This window comes from Moschus berezovskii, chromosome 18, assembly GCF_049115385.1.
Source record: "Moschus berezovskii isolate FMDL1 chromosome 18, NW_MosBer_1.0, whole genome shotgun sequence".
NCBI classification, from domain to species: domain Eukaryota; kingdom Metazoa; phylum Chordata; class Mammalia; order Artiodactyla; family Moschidae; genus Moschus; species Moschus berezovskii.
The window spans coordinates 74,198,242-74,219,413 of NC_142477.1; the positions used below are offsets into that span (position 1 = coordinate 74,198,242).

At 39.3% G+C, this 21,172-nt stretch overlaps 1 protein-coding gene across 8 annotated transcripts in view; it reads left to right on the forward strand.

Moving 5' to 3' along the window:
* The window catches only part of FBXW11 (F-box and WD repeat domain containing 11), a 131,532-nt gene that overhangs the window by 7,811 nt on the left and 102,549 nt on the right, over positions 1–21,172 (forward strand). For 2 of the 8 annotated variants that reach the window (XM_055421821.2, XM_055421823.2), the window contains exon 2: positions 1,762–1,923. The exons of 5 other annotated variants lie outside the window; for them this stretch is intronic. Coding sequence is in view for 1 of the 3 variants with exons in the window: in XM_055421822.2 (XP_055277797.1) it covers positions 5,896–5,973 (78 nt within the window). In the remaining 2 variants the exon portion in view is untranslated. Of the gene's footprint in view, positions 1–1,761; positions 1,924–5,666; positions 5,974–21,172 lie in introns of all 8 variants that reach the window. One more of the 8 variants, XM_055421822.2, reaches the window with a different exon arrangement.

Genomic DNA, 21,172 nt, shown 5'->3' on the forward strand with positions numbered 1-21,172 from the left:
AAAGTTATGACCAACCTAGATAGTATATTAAAAAGCAGAGACATTATTTTGCCAACAAAGGTGGTCCATCTAGTCAAGGCTGTGGTTTTTCCCGTGGTCATGTATGGATGTGAGAGTTGGATTGTGAAGAATTGATGCTTTTGAACTGTGGTGTTGGAGAAGACTCTTGAGAGTCCCTTGGACTGCAAGGAGATCCAACCAGTCCATTCTAAAGGAGATCAGTCCTGGGTGTTCATTGGAAGGACTGATGCTAAAGCTGAAACTGCAATACTTTGGCCACCTCATGCGACGAGTTGACTCACTGGAAAAGACTCTGATGCTGGGGAGGATTGGGGGCAGGAGGAGAAGGGGACGACAGAGAGTGAGATGGCTGGATGGCATCACCGACTCGATGGACATGAGTTTGAGTGAACTCCGGGAGTGGGTGATGGACAGGGAGGCCTGGCGTGCTGTGATTCATGGGGTCGCAAAGAGTCGGACACGACTGAGCGACTGAACTGAACTGAACTGAGGCTGCAGTACTTACTGTTTTATATTTTTGTGGTTCTCTGTTCTGACATCAGTTAGCTTAGAGCTTGGTTTCTTTTGCCCCAGGAATCATGGTCTTTCTGGTCTTCGGACTTTGGAGGCCACCATATTCTGTGAAAAGGGCATGGGCTCTACCACCTAGTGAATGTGGGACTTTGAGCAAGTTATTTCTTCTCATGTTTTTAAATATGAGTAATGAATGTTTGAGTGAACTCCGGGAGTTGGTGATGGACAGGGAGGCCTGGTGTGCTGTGATTCATGGGGTTGCAAAGAGTCGGTCAGGACTGAGCTCCTGAACTGAACTGAGTGAATGTAAAAGGCCTGGTCCATGAGTAGCCCTTCAGTGAAGGTAGGCGTTATGGTTCCTTCAGGAACATTTTGGCAGCAGTGTGACATTTTAGGAAGTAGCAAATTTATGTGCAAGCAGTTTCACAGTCTTTGAATTTTTAACTTTTTATCTGTGGCATCCTGTTGAATACCTTTTCCTGTCTGCCTTGTAGTTTGCTTAGAATTTATAGTCTAATTGTAAGAGTTGGTATGGTAATAAAAGAATGTTGATATAAGATGGACTGGGCTTATGTGTTTAAAGGTGTTATCTAGTAAATTGTTTATTATGTTCTTTCTTTTCCCTAGTGTACCCAGTGACTGGCCATTGTGGGGGATTGGCCTTTACTGAGTCAGGAGTTCACTCTTAAAGTTATGTCACATGTTTTGAAATGTCCTGTATTTTAGCTGAGAGTTGAAAATTTGAGTGATGTGTAGATGTCTTATGTGTAGCAAACTTAAAAATTTCTTGTTAGGTGCTTAAATAAATTTTTATTAGGAAATATTTGAGCCCTCCCCATTAATTATGACTGACAAAGTTTCTGTAATTGTAGAGGAGCAGTTTTAGGAAATGGATAAAATTCATTGTAGCTGAATGATCTGGGACAATTTATATGGATAGTAGAGGAAATTTTTATCATGTATTTGGAAATTGCACGATATTTGTCATGAATAAGTATTAATGTTAGGGATGTTTCCTTCTTTGTAGAATTTCTTATCCCTCTGTCAACACAGAGGTGAGCAGTGCTCCTGCGACCCTCTTATATGAAACCGCTGACTCAGGGCTTGTAACTTTTTTTCTGTGCTTCAGATCCACCTCTCCATTGACCCTTCCTTCCATTTCTTGGTGGCTGTCCTTTGCCGCTGGTGCCATGGTGGGTGTATGGATTGCTTTCTGTCTTTCAACAGTTACCGAAGTGCATGTTTGGGATTTTGTTGAAGAAAGCTGGATACAGTAAACGGAAAGAATCTTGGAAGCTGCTTGACTGCTGTCTTTTCTCAGACTAGTCTGAAAGGGAATACCCCCATTCATTCTGGATTGGTGGATCTGAAGTACAAAATATTGTCCAGGTAAGCAATTACCTTGTACTGTTTTGTTATGTAGAACTCAACTCTTTGAGAGAAACTTAAAATTCCTTTACTTCTTTTTCCAATATGATAAAGAAAGGAAAAAATGTTAGATATTTATGTTTATGTTTTGGTGTGGATTAGTTGGGTATTTGCTAGTCAAAACTTTGTTTCAGTGTAAGAAATGTAGTTATTTTTATTATATAGGCCCAAAAGGTTTGTAGTCACAGCCTAACAAGAAATACAGTTCAGTAAACAAGGGACTTTTGTTTGAGGAATAAGTTGGAAAATAAGGGAAACAAATGATTATTTTGTATTATCTCATGATTTATAGTTATTACCTTGTCAAAATAATTTTTGTCGTTACTGTGTAAAGTTGTGGTCTTTTATTCTTAAGACTCCTGGAGAGTCTCCTCAGAATTTACTAATTAGCTACTGTTTATGGAGCATTTACTAAGTACCAGCCACTATTGTAGGCTCTTTACATGTTTTTCTTATTTAGGTGGCCTCTGCTTCATGTGTATTTTACAGAGTAAGATGAAGCTCTTGAATATTAAGTAAGTACAGTTAGTACAGCTAGTAAGCGGCAGAGCCACTTACAGCTATTAAGTCATACAGCAAGTAAGTGGCAGAGCCAGGCTCTAAGCTTGAGCCTGTGTGTCTCCAAAGCTCTGGATCTTTCCATCTGGCTACATTTGCTGAAGTTTGCACTTTAACTTCAGGATTTTCATATTGTCTCTATACCGTTAGAGCCAGGTGTGATTTTCTACTGCAGGGTTTCACTTGGAGACTACCTGATGGATCGTTGTTTGGCATGATATTTTGCTTATATCTGATGCTTTCCCTTCTTAATGAAAAAATTAGAAGATCTTTGGTCAGTTTATCAAGTGAACCTAAAGGTAACTTAGGAAAGGCTGTACATTTAATTGTCAAAATATGCTTTATACACGGAAGTATCATTTGGTCTAGTGAACACAAACCTGTATTTTCTCAGTTCCTCCTTAGTTTTCATTGGTTATTTAAATAGCTCTGTAACTTATTATGTAGACTAGTTTTAACCTGTGGTTTGTCAGTCTTACAAGTAAGACATTTTCAGGAAACTCATGACTTTTTCTGGTGTTTAAGCACTCCAGAGTACTCATTTCCTTTAATCTTAAAAAAAAATTCTTTATCATAGACTGACCCTTTGGCTTTGTGATCCTTCTTTTATTTTATTCCTTTATATTTGTTAATATTTCTTCTGGGTGAGCATTTTTCACATTTCCACATGGAAAGTGAAGAGCTTTCAGGGTGGTGATGGTGATAGTAAAAGTAGTAGCAGTTAACCCTGGGCACTTACTCTGTATTGAGCACAGTTCTGAACACTTTGCATGTGTAAACTCATTTTCATGGTAACCCGGTGAAGTTGGTCCCCTTATTTCTACTTTGCATATGTGGAATCTGAAGGCTAGACTACTTAAATAACATGTTCAAGGCCACATATCTAGTAAGCGCCAAAGGTGAGATATGAATCTAGGCAGTTTGGCTTAGAGAATGTGCTTCTAATGTCTGTGCCTCAAGTTTGTGGAGTATCATCTAGTGATAAACAGAGGGGTGGAAATCCTGAAGACTAAAACTGTGTATCTGAGTTCATGAAATCCTTACAAAGGGAAAGGAAACAATTGTTGTTGAGTGTTTTGTTTTGTACCTTCTGTAGAAGATAGTCTAGCTCTTGGATTCTGCGTCAGTGAACCAAGACTCTACCAGGCTGTTTCCTGAGAGGACTCACAGTGGGGTTAGCTTAAGGTCATCTTCCAGAACAGTGATGTCCAGTTAGAACTCTGGATAGTGGAAATGGTCATTATCTGTGCTGTTCAATATGATAGCCACCAGCCGCATGTGACGGATTTGAAATGGGGCTCTGTAACGGAGGAACTGGATTTTAAATTTTAATTTAAATAGCCACAAATACAGTTTTTGAATTTAACTTCATCCTATGTCTGATTCTGGACTTAACTCTCTTAGAAATCTGATCTTGTCAGCTTGCTGAAAGCCAGCTCCTTATCCCATGATTGGACTTAGAAGACTGATATGTAAAATCAGAATTCCAGTTTATTAATATATAATGATATGTGCATGTTGGTGTGATTAATGTAAACTTTTCTGATTGGTAGATTTGCTTATTAGGTCCTACTCAACATGCCAGATTTTCAAATAAGAAACACTAGTTAGAAGGACCTGAAGACTCAAGCCAATCAAGTGGTTTAGTTAGCAAGGACTTGACCAGGGAAGTTATATATTTGCTGGCCTGAGACTGAGACGACCTCATTCATCTTCTACTTTAAGGATGGATGGTTTTTCTGTCTTCTTTAAGCTTCTCTGCTTGCTTTTACTTCCCATATCCTTTTCTGATTATGGCATTCATTTTAGGCATGTTAATACATTCGGCTTGAATGCAGTCTTGTCTTACAGATCTGGGAAGCTCTTTGTTTTCCTTAAGGCACTTTTATCGCTGTTCAGTTCAGTTCAGTCGCTCAGTCGTGTCCCACTCTTTGCGACCCCATGAATCACAGCACACCAGGCCTCCCTGTCCATCACCCACTCCCGGAGTTCACCCAAACTCATGTCCATCGAGTCGGTGATGCCATCCAGCCATCTCATTCTCTATTGTCCCCTTCTCCTCCTGCCCCCAATCCTTCCCAGCATCAGACTCTTTTCCAGTGAGTCAGCTCGTCGCATGAGGTGGCCAAAGTATTGGAGTTTCAGCTTTAGCATCAGTCCTTCCTTAGGATCCATTTTTTGTTCATTTTTGTCTCTAAGAAGGCAGTTGAATTTTCCTTGCTTCCCTGAGGCCTCTTTTTACTGAAATACACTTACTAGCTTATTTAATTTGGTCCTATAGTGTGGGGTGGAATAGGGACATACTCATAAAAAAATGCATGATACATTCTCTTTGTATCACTTCATATTATTAAATGAGCTTGTTTTTACCTCACTGTATCATTCTTCTGGAACTTGTTCTTGAGCCTTTTGTTCCTTCAGTAGAAAGAGTGGTGTAACCAAATTTCCATTTAAGAAATTAACTTTTCAGGTGTCTGCAAGATGGATTGAAGAGACTCAAGGCAAGAGGACTAGTTAGTTCAAGTGAGCAATGATTAAGGGTGAACCAAAGCATTGACAGTGGGCATGGTAGAGGTGGGGTGGACTTAAAAGAGATGTAGGTGATAGGACCTACCAGACTTGGGGATTGGTTATAGGAGTAAAAGATGGATGGGATATAATATAAATTTTAGATTTTTGCCTTGGGCGCCAGAATGGATATTTGTTCTCTTTTTCAAGATAGGGAAGACTAGAAGAATAGACTGGGGAGTGTGGAGGGAGGAGAAAGAAGTGAGTTCGGTTAATGAATTTGAGTTGCCTTTGGGTGAATCCTCTTAAAAGGAGACGTATCTAGTAAGAATATTGATTGGGAGCATGCCAAAGAGAGCATGGAAAGAAACGTTTGGGAGTTTTTATTTAGCCTCAAGTGGTAGCTAACTTTATTTAGTGGAATTAGAAGATTAATAGAGGGGGAAACAATGGAAACAGTGACAGACTTTATTTTGGGGGCTCCAATATCACTGCAGATGGTGACTGCAGCCGTGAAATTAAAAGACACTTGCTCCTTGGAAGAAAAGTTATGACCAACCTAGGCAGCATATTAAAAAGCAGAGACATTACTTTGCCAACTGAGGTCCATTTAGTCACAGCTTTGGTTTTTCCAGTAGTCATGGATGGATGCGAGAGTTGGACTATAAAGAAAGCTGAGTGCCGAAGAATTGATGCTTTTGAACTGTGGTGTTGGAGAAGACTCTTGAGAGAGTGTGGACTGTAAGGAGATCAAACCAGTCCATCCTAAAGGAAATCAGTTCTGAATATTCATTGGAAAAACTGATGCTGAAGCTCTAATACATTGGTCACCTGAAGCGAAGAGCTGACTCACTGGAAAAGACCCTGATGCTGGGAATGATTGAAGTTGGGAAAAGGGGACGACAGACGATGAGATGGTTGGATCGCATCACCGACTCAGTGGACGTGAGTTTGAGAAAGCTCTGGGAGTTGGTGATGGACAACTCCATCACCAGGGAATCCTGGTGTACTGCAGTTCTGGGGTTGCAAAGAGTTGGACACGACTGAGCAAGTGAACTGAACTGAAGATTAATAAGAGTAAATAAAGACTTGAGGAATCTCTATATCTGTGCCTGGAAATGCTAATATAAAGAAATGGGCTACAGTTCAGGTTATGATGTTGAACAAGAGGTGTTACTACTCTTTTTTCACCTTGATCTGGGAATTGTGACAGCCTATTCCCAATCTCCAAATTAGTCCATTATGTTTGGATTGTGATATTTTTCCCACTGTAATGATTTATTTCATTAAAAGAGATGCAGTTTTTGAAGTGTATTTCTGAAAGAGCCATTTTGTCATTACACATCTTACATTTGTGTTACTCAGTCATGTCCGACTCTTTGCGACCCAGTTGACTCCTCTGTCCATTCGTAGATTTGTCAAATTCATTTTTTACATCCAGTGACAAAAACAAGGGGAAATTAATCTAAACAGTGAACGTTCTGGATTAAGTGTGAAATGGGAAATGGAAATTTGCTCTTCTCTCAACCTGTTTCAATTCCTGAATGCTTCTCATCTAGCTGTGATAAGACACATTTTTAACATCACAGCAGGAGGCCTGGGAGCAGAAACCAGCTATTCAGCATCTACTAGTCAGTCAGTTGAAGAAACAGCAAACTGTTCAAGTGCTTGTGTGAAAATTAGCTGTGTAGAAATAATTGAGATGGTGTGTTGGTCCAGTGTGGCATATGTTTAAGAGATTTTTAAGGCAGATTTTTACTATATGCTATTTTCACCTTATGCACAGACTTTAGACTGTAATTCTCAGGTGAGCTATAACTCCACTGTAATTAGGTTTTGATCATGCAAGCATGAAGATATGATGATTTCGTTACAGCTACAATCAATACTTATCAAAAACTTTGAATACATCATGTATGTCTGTGTTATAAGGTGCAAAAAGGAGTATACAGTAAGAAGAAATGTTTCCCATTCTCTTTAGCGATAAGTACTCAACCATCCCAAGGGGAAAAAAATGCAGGAAGGCAAGTGGTTGTCTGAGGAGGCTTTACAAATAGCTGAGGAAAGAAGAAAAGGGAAAGGCAAGGGAGAAAGGGAAAGATAGATCCAACTGAATGCAGAGTTCCAGAGAATAGTAAGGAGGGATAAGAAGGCTTAGATGAACAGTGCAAAGAAATAGAGGAAAACAATAGAATGGGAAAGACCTGAAATCTCTTCAAGGAAATTGGAGCTATCAAAGGAACATTTCATGCAAGGATGGGCACAATAAAGGGCAGAATTGGTAAGGACCTAACAGCAGAAGAGATTTGGAAGAAATGTCAAGAATACACCAAAGAACTTTACAGAAAAGGTTTTAATGACCCGGATAACCATGAAGGTGTGGTCACTCACCTAGAGCTGGACAGCCTGGAATATGAGGTCAAGTAGGCCTTAGGAAGCATTACTAGGAACAAAGCTAGTGGAGGTGATGGAATTCCAGCTGAACTATTTAAAATCCTAAAGGGTAATGCTGAATATTTATTAGAAGGGCTGAAGCTGAAACTCCAGCACTTTGGCCACTTTATGGAAAGAGCCGACTCATCGGAAAAGACCTTGATGCTGGGAAAGATGGAAGGCAGAAGGAGAAGGGGCGGCAAAGGATGATGGTTGGAGGGCATCACTGACTTAATGGACATGAATTTGGACTAACTCCTGAAGGTAGTGGAGGACAGATGTAACCAATGTAACAGTGTTACATTGTTTCTAAACTGGTTGCTTTTTAAATTGTTCTTTTATTTTCCTCATAACTTTTTATTATAAAGAATTTAATTTATATGAGAGTTGAGGAAAAAACAGTACAACAGACACCTGTATACTCTCTCCAGCTGGGCTCAACAGTTACTAACATTTTGCCTTATTTGAATCATTTCTCTGCTCCCACCTTGGTCTTCCCTTCCCACCCTCCTCCCTTTTGTGTCCTCTCCCCAAGTAAGTACTCTTAATTTGAAAATATGTACCTTTTAAGAATAAAAATAACCTCTCCTCTCTAAAAGCCGACACACATAATACATGCACCATGTATATAGTATACATCTCCATATTATAACCAAATATTAAATATAGTCATATGCATTTTCTACATAAAATAAAACCCACAAAACTGTTTTTATCTGAGAAAATGAAAGTAATTCCGTAATATAATATTCAGTTAAATTTTTCCACTTGTCCCAAGAGTCTTTTCGAGCACACCTTCTTTAAAAAAACAAAAACCAGGTTCCAAACAAAATAAGCCCTTTGTGTTTAGTTATGATGTCTTTTGAATTTATTTTCATTTTAGCGGTCTCTGCCCTTTTCTGTCTTTTGCGATTGACTTTTTTTTTTTAAAGTCCAGTTCAGTTGTCCTGTAGGATGTGCAGCATTCTTCACTTGTTTGAACATTTCCTCATGGTGTTATTGGGCTTGCTTCTCTAGCTCCTGACTTCCTGTAAACTGGAAGTTATATGAGTGGCTTGATTGCAGCTCATTTAAACATTTTTGACAAGAGTGCTTCATCATCGGTGAAGTGTACTTTGGGTTGAGTCATGTCGGGAGGCACCTCAAATGACAAGTTATCCCATTATGAGCTGTGCTGAGTTTGATCGTTTGTCTAAGGTGGCAGCATTCAGATCTCTCCATTAAGGTCCAGTTTTATTATCTGTTATTAGAAAGGACTCTATGGAATAATATTTTGGTACCTTGTAAATCACCTGTTACATTATAGCCATTCACCCTGTGGTTTCAGCTTCCTGAGCCTGAAATCATTTATTACAAGTTACAGACTGTGGCTTTCTGTCACTTCGTCTGTATTTGCGAGCTCGAAGTCACCCAGGCCTCCGCTGCACTCTTTGTGGACGTTCGTTTGTTCAGCATGTTGACAGTCAGTTACAGTCTATGGGGGCTCGGGTTTGGCTAATAAGAGCCCCTCAGGGCAGCTCCTGCTTCCTTTCTCACAGGAGTCCATCGGTTTTGGTGTGCTCGTTGGTCTTCTACTTTGCCTCCGTATCAAGAATCAGTCAAGCTTCTCCAAGAAGCTCTGGTTCCTTTTAGTGGAGAATGGTGTTTAGAAACCAAAATCAATATTGTTGGGTTTTGTTGCTTCTAGATCTTTTCAGTAGGCAGAACTAAAATATGTATTTGAAAAGAATCATGGGTTCATGTTAGTTCTGAGTCAAAGTTAATGTTACAGGGATATTTTTCTGAACCTGTTAGCCTTTTGATTTTCAGAATCCTAGGAATCATACTGTGTAATGGCCATCTAGTTGAAGTACTCATTGCCATGCATATAGGCAGATAAATAGCTCAATTCATTAATTATTGAGTATGTAATCAACAGTTTCTGTTTGATCATGTTGGAAATACAGAACAGAATCAGATGTATATCTGTTTTCCAGAATCTTGCAATCTTTTACGTTAAAAACTGTAGTATAATATGTCAGACAAATACAGTTACTAACTGATATAATCCACTTTTAACTGAAGATATTCATCACAAAAATATGATGTGAAATTATTACATTTGATCTGATTATCTTTGAAACTATTCATAAAGGCAAAAAAATTAATAAATAAGAAAACATGCTCTCTTTCTTGGTAAAAAAAAAAAAAACCTCCACACAGTCAAAAAAAAAAAAACAAAACTGTAGTATAATATGAGAACTGCTAAGGATCATGAAAGGTGGATGTACAATGTGTGGAAGCTAGAAAAGAATGGGAATTTTATAAAGGCAAATTTAAAAAGTTATCCTTTGAGGCCTGAGCAAAATGGATGTGGATGTACCAGGGTGGAAGAGGGATTTCATAGCAAAGTAAGTGGGTGAACAGCAGTAGCTGGTAGGCCATAGTGTGTGTTGTCTGCCAGGAGGTATGAGTAAGTAGTTATATGGATGGTTGTGGTGTAGTTTGTGTGAAGGAATTGAGGTAGATTGCAGATTGCAAAGAGATTATAATCAAATCTTGGGTTATCCTTTAGGTCATAAGTTACAGACAAGTAGCCTGTAGATAGAGATCCACAGATGTAGTTTATTTGATCCATGTAGATTTTAAAAATTGAGACACTTTCCATCAAAACACTGGTTTATCTGAAAACTGGAGCTGAGTCATGGCTGCTTTTTTGAGCCAAGGCTCGTCCTTTCCTATTCACCGCCATAGCTCCTGTGAGACTTTCTTTTGAACTTGTCCTCCCTGTAGGAAAGGAAGGATGAGAGTAGTGGGTGTAATGTGAGATGAGAGGTGACTTGAAGAGTTTGAGCAAAATCTGTGCTTTAGGAAGATCACTCTGGCAGTCAGTTTGGAGGATGCAGTGGAGCAGGGAGACCAATTAATAGACTGTTGTATGTTTCAGGGAAGAAATCACAAGATAGTAACAGATGGTGCAGAAGAGGAGGAAGTAGACATTGTAAATGCAGAATGGGTAGATGGTACTGATACGAGTTCCTGTGTATGTACTGAAAAGAATGTAAGTCAGACTCTTAAAATATGAAGTCCCGTTTGTAAAAAGCTTTGTATGCATAAATCAGTATCTGGAAGTTAACCATGGTTTCTGGAAGTTAGCCACATATTTTTTAATCAGTTGGTTAATTTTGGAAGACAGTAGTAATAGTTTCATGCATCGTCACTGTGCTTAGTTTTGTAATACGCACAATAACATGCTTCAACAAAGTCTCTGATATGGCTTTATTCCTGAAAGTTGTTTGTAAACTTTAGGGAACTAAACTTCCAAGCAAAATACTAGTAATGCTGGAACTTATTTTCAAATGCTGGCTCCTCGTATTTAGTTTTCTCCACAATCTCAGCAAGAATTTAATCAAAAGGATAGTGAATCAATAAGGGATTGTACTGTAGACTTAAAGTTACACCTTTATTAAAATCTTATACACTGTTAGTAAGTATTTTGGACATCTTCCCTGTCTGGTTAGGGCACGACTGTATCCAGTCCTATTGTTGGTAGCACTGCCAGCTCAGGTAATGTGAGGGAGGTAGACATGAAGGACGTGTGAACGAGCAGACCGGGCATGGGAGTGGCTCACACTAATGGAAACCACACCTGGGTACTGTGTCAAGGGCTTCCAGCTTAAAGGGGTGAACAGAGCTTGGTTACAGGGCAGCTGAATATCCACACACACATACACGTGTAAGTATTTAACTTACAAATAGTATAGAACACCAATCTTAAGTGCACAGCTCAATGGTTTTTTTACATAGGTATGCACTACATTGTGTAACCACTGCCCAGCTCCAGACAGAGAAGAGACTGGAGCCGCTTGAGGCTTTCTCTTGTCTGTGGCTCACCCAGTCAGTAAACCCTCCCAGATGTCTATTCTGGCCTCTTTTTTTTTTTTTTTTTTTTACTATTGTTTGGTTATGGCTGTTTTTGGATTTTACGTAGATTGAGTTATACAGCATATATTAATATATACTCTTATATTTCTGCCCCCACCCCCAGTCATGTCTGTATCTGTGAAACTCCCCATTTTGTTGTATATGACAGTTTTCCCCTCTTGGTCCATTATTCCAATTGTGTATGTAGTTCATGTTTATTTTATTGTTGACACATTACTTGGCTTATTTCCAATTTTTGGCTTTTATTATGAATAACATTTCTAAGGTGAACATAAGCACTTTGTTCTCTCAGTTGTAAAAACCCCAGAGTGAAATTACTGGTTCAGAGGATAGGCATATACTCAGTTTCAGTAGATCTGTTAAACTGTTTCCCAAGCCCTTCTGTCCATTTAGATGCCCGACTCTAATGTGTAGAGCTCCAGATAGCCTCTTGGCTTTTCCAGTTCTTTTCATTTTAGCCATTCTGTTGAGTGTGTGTGGATATCTACATTGTGGTGTTTTTTTTTTTTAATCAGCTTATTGATGGTTATACATGCAATAAAATGTACTCATTTCAGGTATACTATTTGAGTTTTGAAAATTGGGTACACTTATATAACTACTACCACAATCAAGATAGAACATTTATACCCCCAAAGAACTTCCCTCATTACCATTTGCAGGCTCCTCGGCAGCATCCTTGGCTTTGGTCGCTTGCTTTCTATAACTGTAGATTAGTTGTGTGTGTTTCAGAATTTCATACAGGTGAGACAGCTACAGCATGCATATACTGCGTATATTCTTACTGTGATTGGCTTATTTAGCCCAACATGTTTCTGGGGTTCATTCTTGTTATATCAGTTGTTTGTTCTTTTTCATTGCTTAGTATTGTTTCATTTTAAGCATATACAACAGTTTTGTTTATCCATTCTCTTGCTGATGAATATTTGGGTTGTTTCCAGTCTTTGGCTGTTAGTAATAAACCTTACATGAACATTTGTGTTCAAAGTTTAGTTTGGACATTTCTTTTCTCTTGGGTATACCTAAGAGTGGAATTGCTGGGGTAGTGTAGATGTATGTTTAGTTTTTTAAGGAACTGCCACATCTTTTCCTAAAGTGGCTGTGCATTCTTAGAGTTCCTCTGACAGTGTATCAGAATTCTAGTTGCTCTATATCCTCGTCAGCACTTGACATTGTCACTCAATTTTAGCCATGCTGATAGGCGACAAAGAGTATCTCATTGTGGTTTTAATTTACACTTCTGTGGTGACCCAAGGATGAAAGAGCAGATTAAAACCAAGGAGGGTTTTGGAATGCAGAAACAGAAAAATCAGACCCTTATCGTCCTCCCCTGCCCCATGTTGTAACTTTTAATGGATTTCAGGCCCTCCTGAGCAGTATACCTGTCTCCACTCCGACTCCATAGGGAGAAGGTATTTGCTTTACTTTTTCCTCCACCCAGTATACGTGCCTCATCCAATCAGCAAATGACCTGCAAGACCCCATCCCACTCTTTGTACCCTGGGTATAAAAGTGGAGTAAGGACCCCTGTTCACCGTTCTCCCTTGAGCTGGCCTGCTGTTATAACAGCGTCTCCCACTCTAATAAACTTTATTTCCCTCTCATTCTGTCTCATGTCTGGAAATTCTTTTCCAACCTGCTCCTGGACCACGACAGTTTCCTTAATGACTAATGATGTTGAGCATTTTTTCACCTGCCTGTTGACCAGTTACCTATTTTGTCTAGAGACATGCCTGTTCAAATCTTTTGACCCTTAAAAAAAAAAAGAGTTGTCTTTTTCTTATTGATTTGTGCGTTTTTTTTATAACAGTGTGGAAATGAGTTCTTTGTCAGATACACATATTGCAGACACCTCTTGTTCTGTGGCTTTTCCAATGTCTTAATATTGTCTTTTGATGGGCAGAAGTTATTAATACTGCTGCTGCTACTGCTACTGCTAAGTCACTTCAGTCGTGTCCGACTCTGTGTGACCCCATAGACGGCAGCCCATCAGGCTCCCCCGTCCCTGGGATTCTCCAGGCAAGAACACTGGAGTGGGTTGCCATTTCCTTCTCCAATGTGTGAAAGTGAAAAGGGAAAGTGAAGTCGCTCAGTCATGTCTGACTCGTAGCGACCCCATGGACTGCAGCCTACCAGGCTCCTCCGTCCATGGGATTTTCTAGGCAAGAGTACTGGAGTGGCTTGCCATTGCCTTCTCCGTATTAATACTGAGGAAGCCTAATTACTCATTTTTTTCTTTCGCAGTAGGGCTTCCATGGTGGCTTAGATGGTAAAGAATCTGTCTGCAATACAGGAGACTTGGGTTAGATCCCTGGGTTGGGAAGATGCCCTGGAGGACGGAATGCCAACCCAGTCCAGTATTCTTGCCTGGAGAATCCCCACAGATAGAGGAGCCTGGCAGGCTACAATCCATGGGGTCGCAAAGAGTCAGACATGACTAAAGTGACTAAGCACAATTAATCATTCTTTTCTTTCATAGTTACTGGCTTTTGTAACTATTCCTGTTTATGAAATTTTGGCCTGCTTTAAAGTCTTAAAGATATTGTGTCTTCTAGACTTGTAATGGTTTTACTATCTCGAAATGATTGTTTTCTGTGGTTGAGATAAAAATTTATTTTTACTTCCCATGGTTATCCACTTAGCCTAGTACAGTTATTTACACATACATTACAAAACTATTGAAAAATTGTTGAATAAGAAGTCTATTTTCTTTTTACAGAGGTAATCCATATTTATTATAAGAAAGTTGAAAATAAAAGTTATGTAAAATAAGAAATAAAAAGAATAAAAAGTTCCCCTTAAAACTACTCTTAGTATTTGATATACTTCTTTGCCTTCATATACGTATTTTTTTTCTTCATATATGTATTTGTATGTTTTGAAGCATACAAACGTATTTTTCAAACATTTGTTTTTCACATGTAAAATTATTTTGCACACTGCCTTTAAAGCTCAACAATATTTGTGACATCTTTCAGAACCATCATGTATTTCTTTATAATTTGAAGGGATGCCTAATATGCATGAATATTCAAGTGGATAACTAGTTAAACTACTCATTTATTAGACATTTAAGTTATTTTTAATTTATAGCAACTTAAAACTGGTTCTCTTTCTTGTAGTTTAATCTTTGAACAAATCTGTATGACCTTGGAGTAAGTTCTAAGAGGTGGAATTGTTGGGTCAAAGAGTGTACACGTTTTTAAGAGCAAGTGCATTTTATGCAGTCAAAAGTTTTACCCACTTTCTCTTATTTATATGAACATGACATGTCACACCGACCATATTCTATGAAAGTGCTGTTTTCTTCATGTTTATGTTGTTTTAAGGTATTGATAAGTTTTGAAAATCCAAATTTGGTTTAAAGAATTTAAAATTTTCTTTAATTACTAGCGATACTGCACATATTTTTCTTATGTTTATGGCTCTTAGTTTCTTTGTGAAGAAAGAGAACTGTTGAGGCTGAGCTGTAGTTCTCTTCTGCTGATTCTCCATCCAGGTGCATTTGGGGAGTGGCTGAAGGAAGTCACCAGGGTGAGGAGCTTCTGAGTTTGTTGTGGCTGGGCCAGTGCCGCTCTTTTGTGATTGAAATGGCCATTTTCACTGGAAGCTGCAGGAGCGTTTGCTTTACTCAGTACACAGTCTGCAGCTGGCTTAAGCTAGGTCCCTGCTCTGGCTTGCCCTGGCTGCAGGTGCCTTTATGAAGCACTTGAGGATCCGTCATTCTAGCCTCACTGACAGCTTCAGGGACACTCGCTTCTACTAGCCTTTGCTGCTGTAGCTAGGAAGTGAGGTCCTGCTGGGAATTTCTTGCACTTTTCAGGTAGATTTTCTTTGTTTAAATGCAGTAAACCCTATTTTCCAGTCCAGTTTTTTCTCTATTATACTGAATAGAAATTCCTTGAAGCATCTTATATTTGTGGAGAGCACCATAGCTACGTTCCTGATACCATTGTCTTTTAGTTTGATATTTCTTTGGTGATTTCAGTTGCATAGTCAGAAACTGCAGCCTAGACATCCATTTTCCTCCAGAGTCTTGTCTGTCTTCGCTCCTTTTCACACTATCTTTCCATACTTCAGCCACAGTGATTTTCTCCCACCCCTTCCTCCAGTGAGCCAGGTTCTGTCTTGACCTAAGAAGCATTACCTTCTGTTGCTGCTGCTGCTAAGTCACTTCAGTCGTGTCCGACTCTGTGTGACCCCATAGACGGAAGCCCACCAGGCTCCCCCGTCCCTGGGATTGGGAGTGGGTTGCCATTTCCTTCTCCAATGTGTGAAAGTGGAAAGTGAAAGTGAAGTTGCTCAGTCGTGTCTGACTCCTAGCCACCCCACGGACTGCAGCCTACCAGGCTCCTCCATCCATGGGATTTTCTAGGCAAGAGTACCTTCTGTTACTTGTTATCAAAGATGCGTCACCCTTAATTCCTTTCTTCCCATTTAACCTCTGCTAGTCCTTCCGAGCTGAGCTCAAGCATTGTTCCTTCGGGGACTGTGTCTGGGCTTCCTGTAAACTCCTGCAGGATAGATGCGCTTTGCCATATTCTTACAGCACTCAGTTATTTTTCTTCACAGCTATTAACATGATTATAATTGATGAAGGTATTGCATAATCCCCCACCAGACAGGCAGCTCCTTTATTAAGAAGGTGCTCTCTGTGGGGACAAGGATCATGTCTGTTATGTCATATGCAGTTCATAACATGTTCCCAGCATCTAGCACATAGTGCATACCGTACAACTAGTTGCCCAGTTGATTGAAGGAATAAATTTAGTAGGACAAATGAGAATTACTGTCTTGTATCAGAAGTTGATATGTACTTTTAAGATGAATACATTTACTCCATTTAATGCTTGGTGTTTTCTGTTTCAATATCATCTTAGTTTTAAGTGACTTGATCGTGAAAATTAAGCTCTTGGCGTCAGAAATTCCTTTGAGAAGATTAGAAAGTTTCCCTTCTTTCCTTCTCTGACTCTAAACCAGATTTTAAAACCTGTCATTGACTTCTGATCTATCCAGAAAGTCTTATTTCAGTAATACTTCAGCTGTCATTTTGAAGGATTTGCCAACTGCTATCCCTGGTGGCTCAGACGGTAAAGCGTCTGTCTACAATGCTGGAGACCCAGGTTTGATCCCTGGGTTGGGAAGATCCCCTGGAGAAGGAAATGGCAATCCACTCCAGTACTATTGCCTGGAAAATCCCATGGACAGAGGAGCCTGGTGGGCTACAGTCCATGGGGTCACAAAGAGTCGGACACGACTGAGCGACTTCACTTTAAACTGCTAACCTTCCCCCCTGCCACGTTTCCTTGTGTGTGTGTGTGTGTGTGAGAGAGAGAGAGAGAGAGAGAGATCGATAGGATCACTCTATCTGAGAGTTGCTTCCTTAGCTCTGTAATTTTAGTAAATGCTGCATGTAATCTCTTCTAGGAAATTCATTTGATAATTGCCATTTTAATAATATGTTTCCCAACATATCCCACATTTTCTGACCCCAGGATTCCTCTCCTTTATTTTGGCTCAAAACTGATAGAACCCGAGGCTGTTCTTTACTGTTTTTAATGTATTTCATCCTAACAAGCTTTTATTCATCAAGGGTTTCCTTCAAGCTGCCAAAGTAAAGAGGGAGGGAACTAACACTGGTTAAATGTCAGATTTACATCTACAATTTCTTTTAATCTTTTTTAATCACTATAACCTGCTAAAATGTGGGGAAATTGTCTACATTTTAGCATGTGAGGAAATGGAGTCTGGTGAAGGCAATTATTTTTTGCTTGAGGTCACATAATGAGTGAGTGTTTCTTTCTCAGACCTTCTTTCCTCTCTCCCTCCCTTCTCTCCCTTCCTGTCTGTGCAAAGCCTTGGGCTCTTTCTTAGATTCTGCACCTCTAGGTATCATCACCTTAGTTTAGGAGTGTTAGGTGGCAGCTTGGAACTCTGAAGAGCTCCAGAAACTCTGAGGCAACGGTTGTAGGTGGCAGCTGGGGAGACTGAGAAGGGAAGGGGAAGCCCTTTCTGCCTTGCCCAGACCGCCTTTGCAAGCCCTCATGCTTCCTTCCCTCCCCCGTTCTGCACTTAACTCACTCTCCCCAATTCCAGTCTTGCAGTGGGAGTTCTAGATTGGCTTTTGATCAGTAGTACATAGTTGACATTTGTTTGGGGTCTGCTTTGGATGTGCAGGTGCTGCACAGCTTGCAACAGGTGGCTTACTTATTGTCCTATTCTGTGAACCTGGGATCTTAACCTTCCTCTGTCTAGGGTTTTTTTTCTTAGCCTTACATTTACTTTTTTTTTCCCCTAAGGAAAACCTAAGCAGTTAAAATCTATGAAATCATGGGTTTGATGTGCTAGTTGTATATTTTTACAATATGTATTTAAATTAAATATGTCATTATTAAAACACCTTTACATGTCACCAGAAATCACCTTCAATACTAAACCTTGGGAAACATTGCTGTAAAATACCCTTGTAACTTTATTCATTCATCTATCCATGAATAGTTCAGTATGTATCTGTTTTAAAGATCAGTTCAGTCTCTCAGTCGTGTCCGACTCTTTGCGACCCCGTGAATCACAGCATGCCAGGCCTCCCTGTCCATCACCAACTCCCGGAGTTCACTCAAACTCATGTCCATCGAGTCGGTGATGCCATCCAGCCATCTCATTCTCTGTCGTCCCCTTCTCCTCCCACCCCCAATCCCTCCCAGCATCAGGGTCTTTTCCAGTGAGTCAACTTGTCGCATGAGGTGGCCAAAGTATTGGAGTTTCAGCTTTAGCATCAGTCTTTCCAATGAACACCCAGGATTGATCTCCTTTAGAATGGACTGGTTGGAGAGTCCAAGGGACTCTCAAGATTCTTCTCCAATACAGTTCAAAAGCATCAATTCTTCGGCCATCAGCTTTCTTCACAGTCCAACTCTCATCCATACATGACCACTGGAAAAACCATAGCCTTGACTAGATGGACCTTTGTTGGCAAAGGTCCAACAAGGTCCAAAAAGCAAAGGTCCAAGCCTGCTTTTTAATATACTATCTAGATTGGTCATAACTTTCCTTCCAAGGAGTAAGCGTCTTTTAATTTCATGGCTGCAGTCAGCATCCGCAGTGATTTTGGAGCCCCCCAAAATAAAATCTGACAGTGTTTTCCACTGTTTTTCCATCTATTTCCCATGAAGTGATGGGACCAGATGCCATGATCTTCGTTTTCTGAATGTTGAGCTTCAAGCCAACCTTTTCACTCTCCTCTTTCAATTTCATCAAGAGGCTTTTTAGTTCCTCTTCACTTTCTGCTATACAGATTTAAAAACAAAAGACTGATAAAAACATGCACATACAGAGCACACAATTCCCTTATTATACTTTAATAATTCTTTAATATCAAATAATTTGCTTGTCTCAATTTTTAAATTAATTGTCTTTATTTTTTAGAAGCTTTAGATTTGTAGAACTATTGAGCAGGTAGTACAGAATTCTCATATACTCTTTTTTTCCCCATTATTAGCATCTTGCCCTAGTGTGGTCGTGAGCTGATCCTGATGCATTATTATTAATGATAGTCCATAGCGTATTCAGCTGTCCTTAGTTTTTATTTCATTTCCTTCTTCTGCTCCAGAATTTCACTCAGGAGCTTACCTTACATTCAATTGTCATGTGTTCTTAGGCTCCTCTTGGCTATGTCATTTTCTCAGACTTTGGTTTTGGTGATCTTGACGGTTTTTTCAGTACTGGTCAGGCATATCCTATTGTCCTCTGTTGAAATTTGTCTTGCTTTTCTCATACATTTTTTTAGTAGTTTGTTTTTTCAATTCTGGAGACAGACGTGGTTCACTCATTGTTTATAGTTAATAGTCTCTCAAATCTTTTTTAATCTATAAAAATTGCCTCTCCCATCTTTTTTCTTGCCACATATTTATTGAAGAAACTGGACTGGTCATTTGTTCTGTATAACTTCCTTGAATTTGGATTTTGCTAATTATGTTCTTATTAGGTCTACATAATTTTGTTCTTACTTAAATTTCTTGTAAATTGGTAATCACATCCAGAGATGTGTAGATTTTTAGTATGCTTCTCTTTCAATTAGGGCTTCCCTGGTGGCTCAGAGGGTAAAGAGTCTGTCCACAATGTGGGAGACCCAGTTTCAATCCCTAGGTCAGGAAGATCCCCTGGAGAAGGAACTGGCAACCCACTCCAGTATCCTTGCCTGGAAAATCCCATGGACAGAGAAGCCTGGTAGTCTGCAGTCCATGGGGTCGCAAAGAGTCGGACACGACTGAGCGACTTCACTTCACTTCACTTCTCTATCAATTAAAGTAAAACAACAATCAGAACTCATCCTGTTGTTCAGTGGCTCAATCGTGTTGACTCTCTAAATTATGATATATTTTTACAAGGGAAGAAATAGGTGAAAGTGTTAGTCACTGAGTCATGTCTGACTCTTTGTGACCCCGTGGATTGTAGCCTGGCAGGCTCTTCTGTATATGGAATTCTCTAGGCAAGAATGCTGCAGTGGGTAGCCATTCTCTTCTCCAGGAGATCCTTCCAACCCAGGGATTGAACCCAGTTCTCCTGCATTGCCACCAGGGAAGCCCGTTTATTTAATTGGTGTTGGTATTTGATACTGCCAACCACACTGCTTATTTGGAAAGAAGTGCCTATAAAGAGGAGGGTTGAGTTTCTCAGTATTGGATTTCAGAGCTCCTTGGAAAATCAGGACACATTTTATTCTCTTGTGCTTTCTTTCTGCATTGTTCTTAGTGTTCAGTTTATCCTGTAACATATTTTTCTTCTCTAGTATCTGTATTATATAGCAGGAATGAGATATTCTTGGAACGTTTCATTTTGAATACTTTTAGTAGAATAAGATGACTTCCTAGGAAAATAAATATAAATTTTAAGAATGTTTCATTGGCAGGGTATACCTTATCTCTTAAAATCTTGGCCATGTCAAATACCTTTTTGGTTTTTGCTGTTTTATTTAACTAAATATTTAAGGTTTGTTATGACTTTTTTCTAGTTGAAAGTGGTAGAAAACTCAAGGCTGAGTTAACCCAAAGCAAATAATTTAAAATTTGAAAAATCCAGAGGTGGATGTGGATTCAGGTTTCTTCCCTGGAGAGAATGTGGTCCCTCCTAGAACCAGCTCTGTAATCTCCTTTGTGTTAGGCTGAGGGCAGCGCCAGCTTTCTTCTTAAGTTCAGACTCAGTGGGGAAAGAAGAGTTCTTGTGGCTTCCATAGAAGTCCTGGATTCAATTTAGAATATGTGCTTATTCCTGAATCGGTTACTGTGATTAGGTGATGTGGCCAAAAAAGAAGTGTAAAATTACAACATTACATTCTTCTCTAGCCTCTGAATCATATTTTTGCCCTGTGTGTAAACTTTCAGGACTTCACATATTAATTATTTGATAATTTAACAAATAGTTATTGAGTTCCTGCTCTGTACAGGTGCTGTGAGTACCGGAAAGCATTACATTGTAAATTGGTAAATCATCTTACCAACTGCTTGTATTACTTTAATAAATTGTTTTAGAAATATAACACCTAGTTTATTTGGAAATAAGTACAATTTCTACAGGAAAATATATTACTTTAAGCATTTTCCTGTGGTTTTTAGACCACTTTTTGGTTTTTGAATTTGATTATTTTCAAAGTATAAGTGATATCACCAATCTTAGTGGCTCTTTCATTGTTTTTCTTTAGACTTAATTCATCGATTAAAAGAAATGTGGATCATGGGTTATTTGTTTGTTTTAAATACTGCAAGAAATGCCCGTATGAGATTTGTCCTGT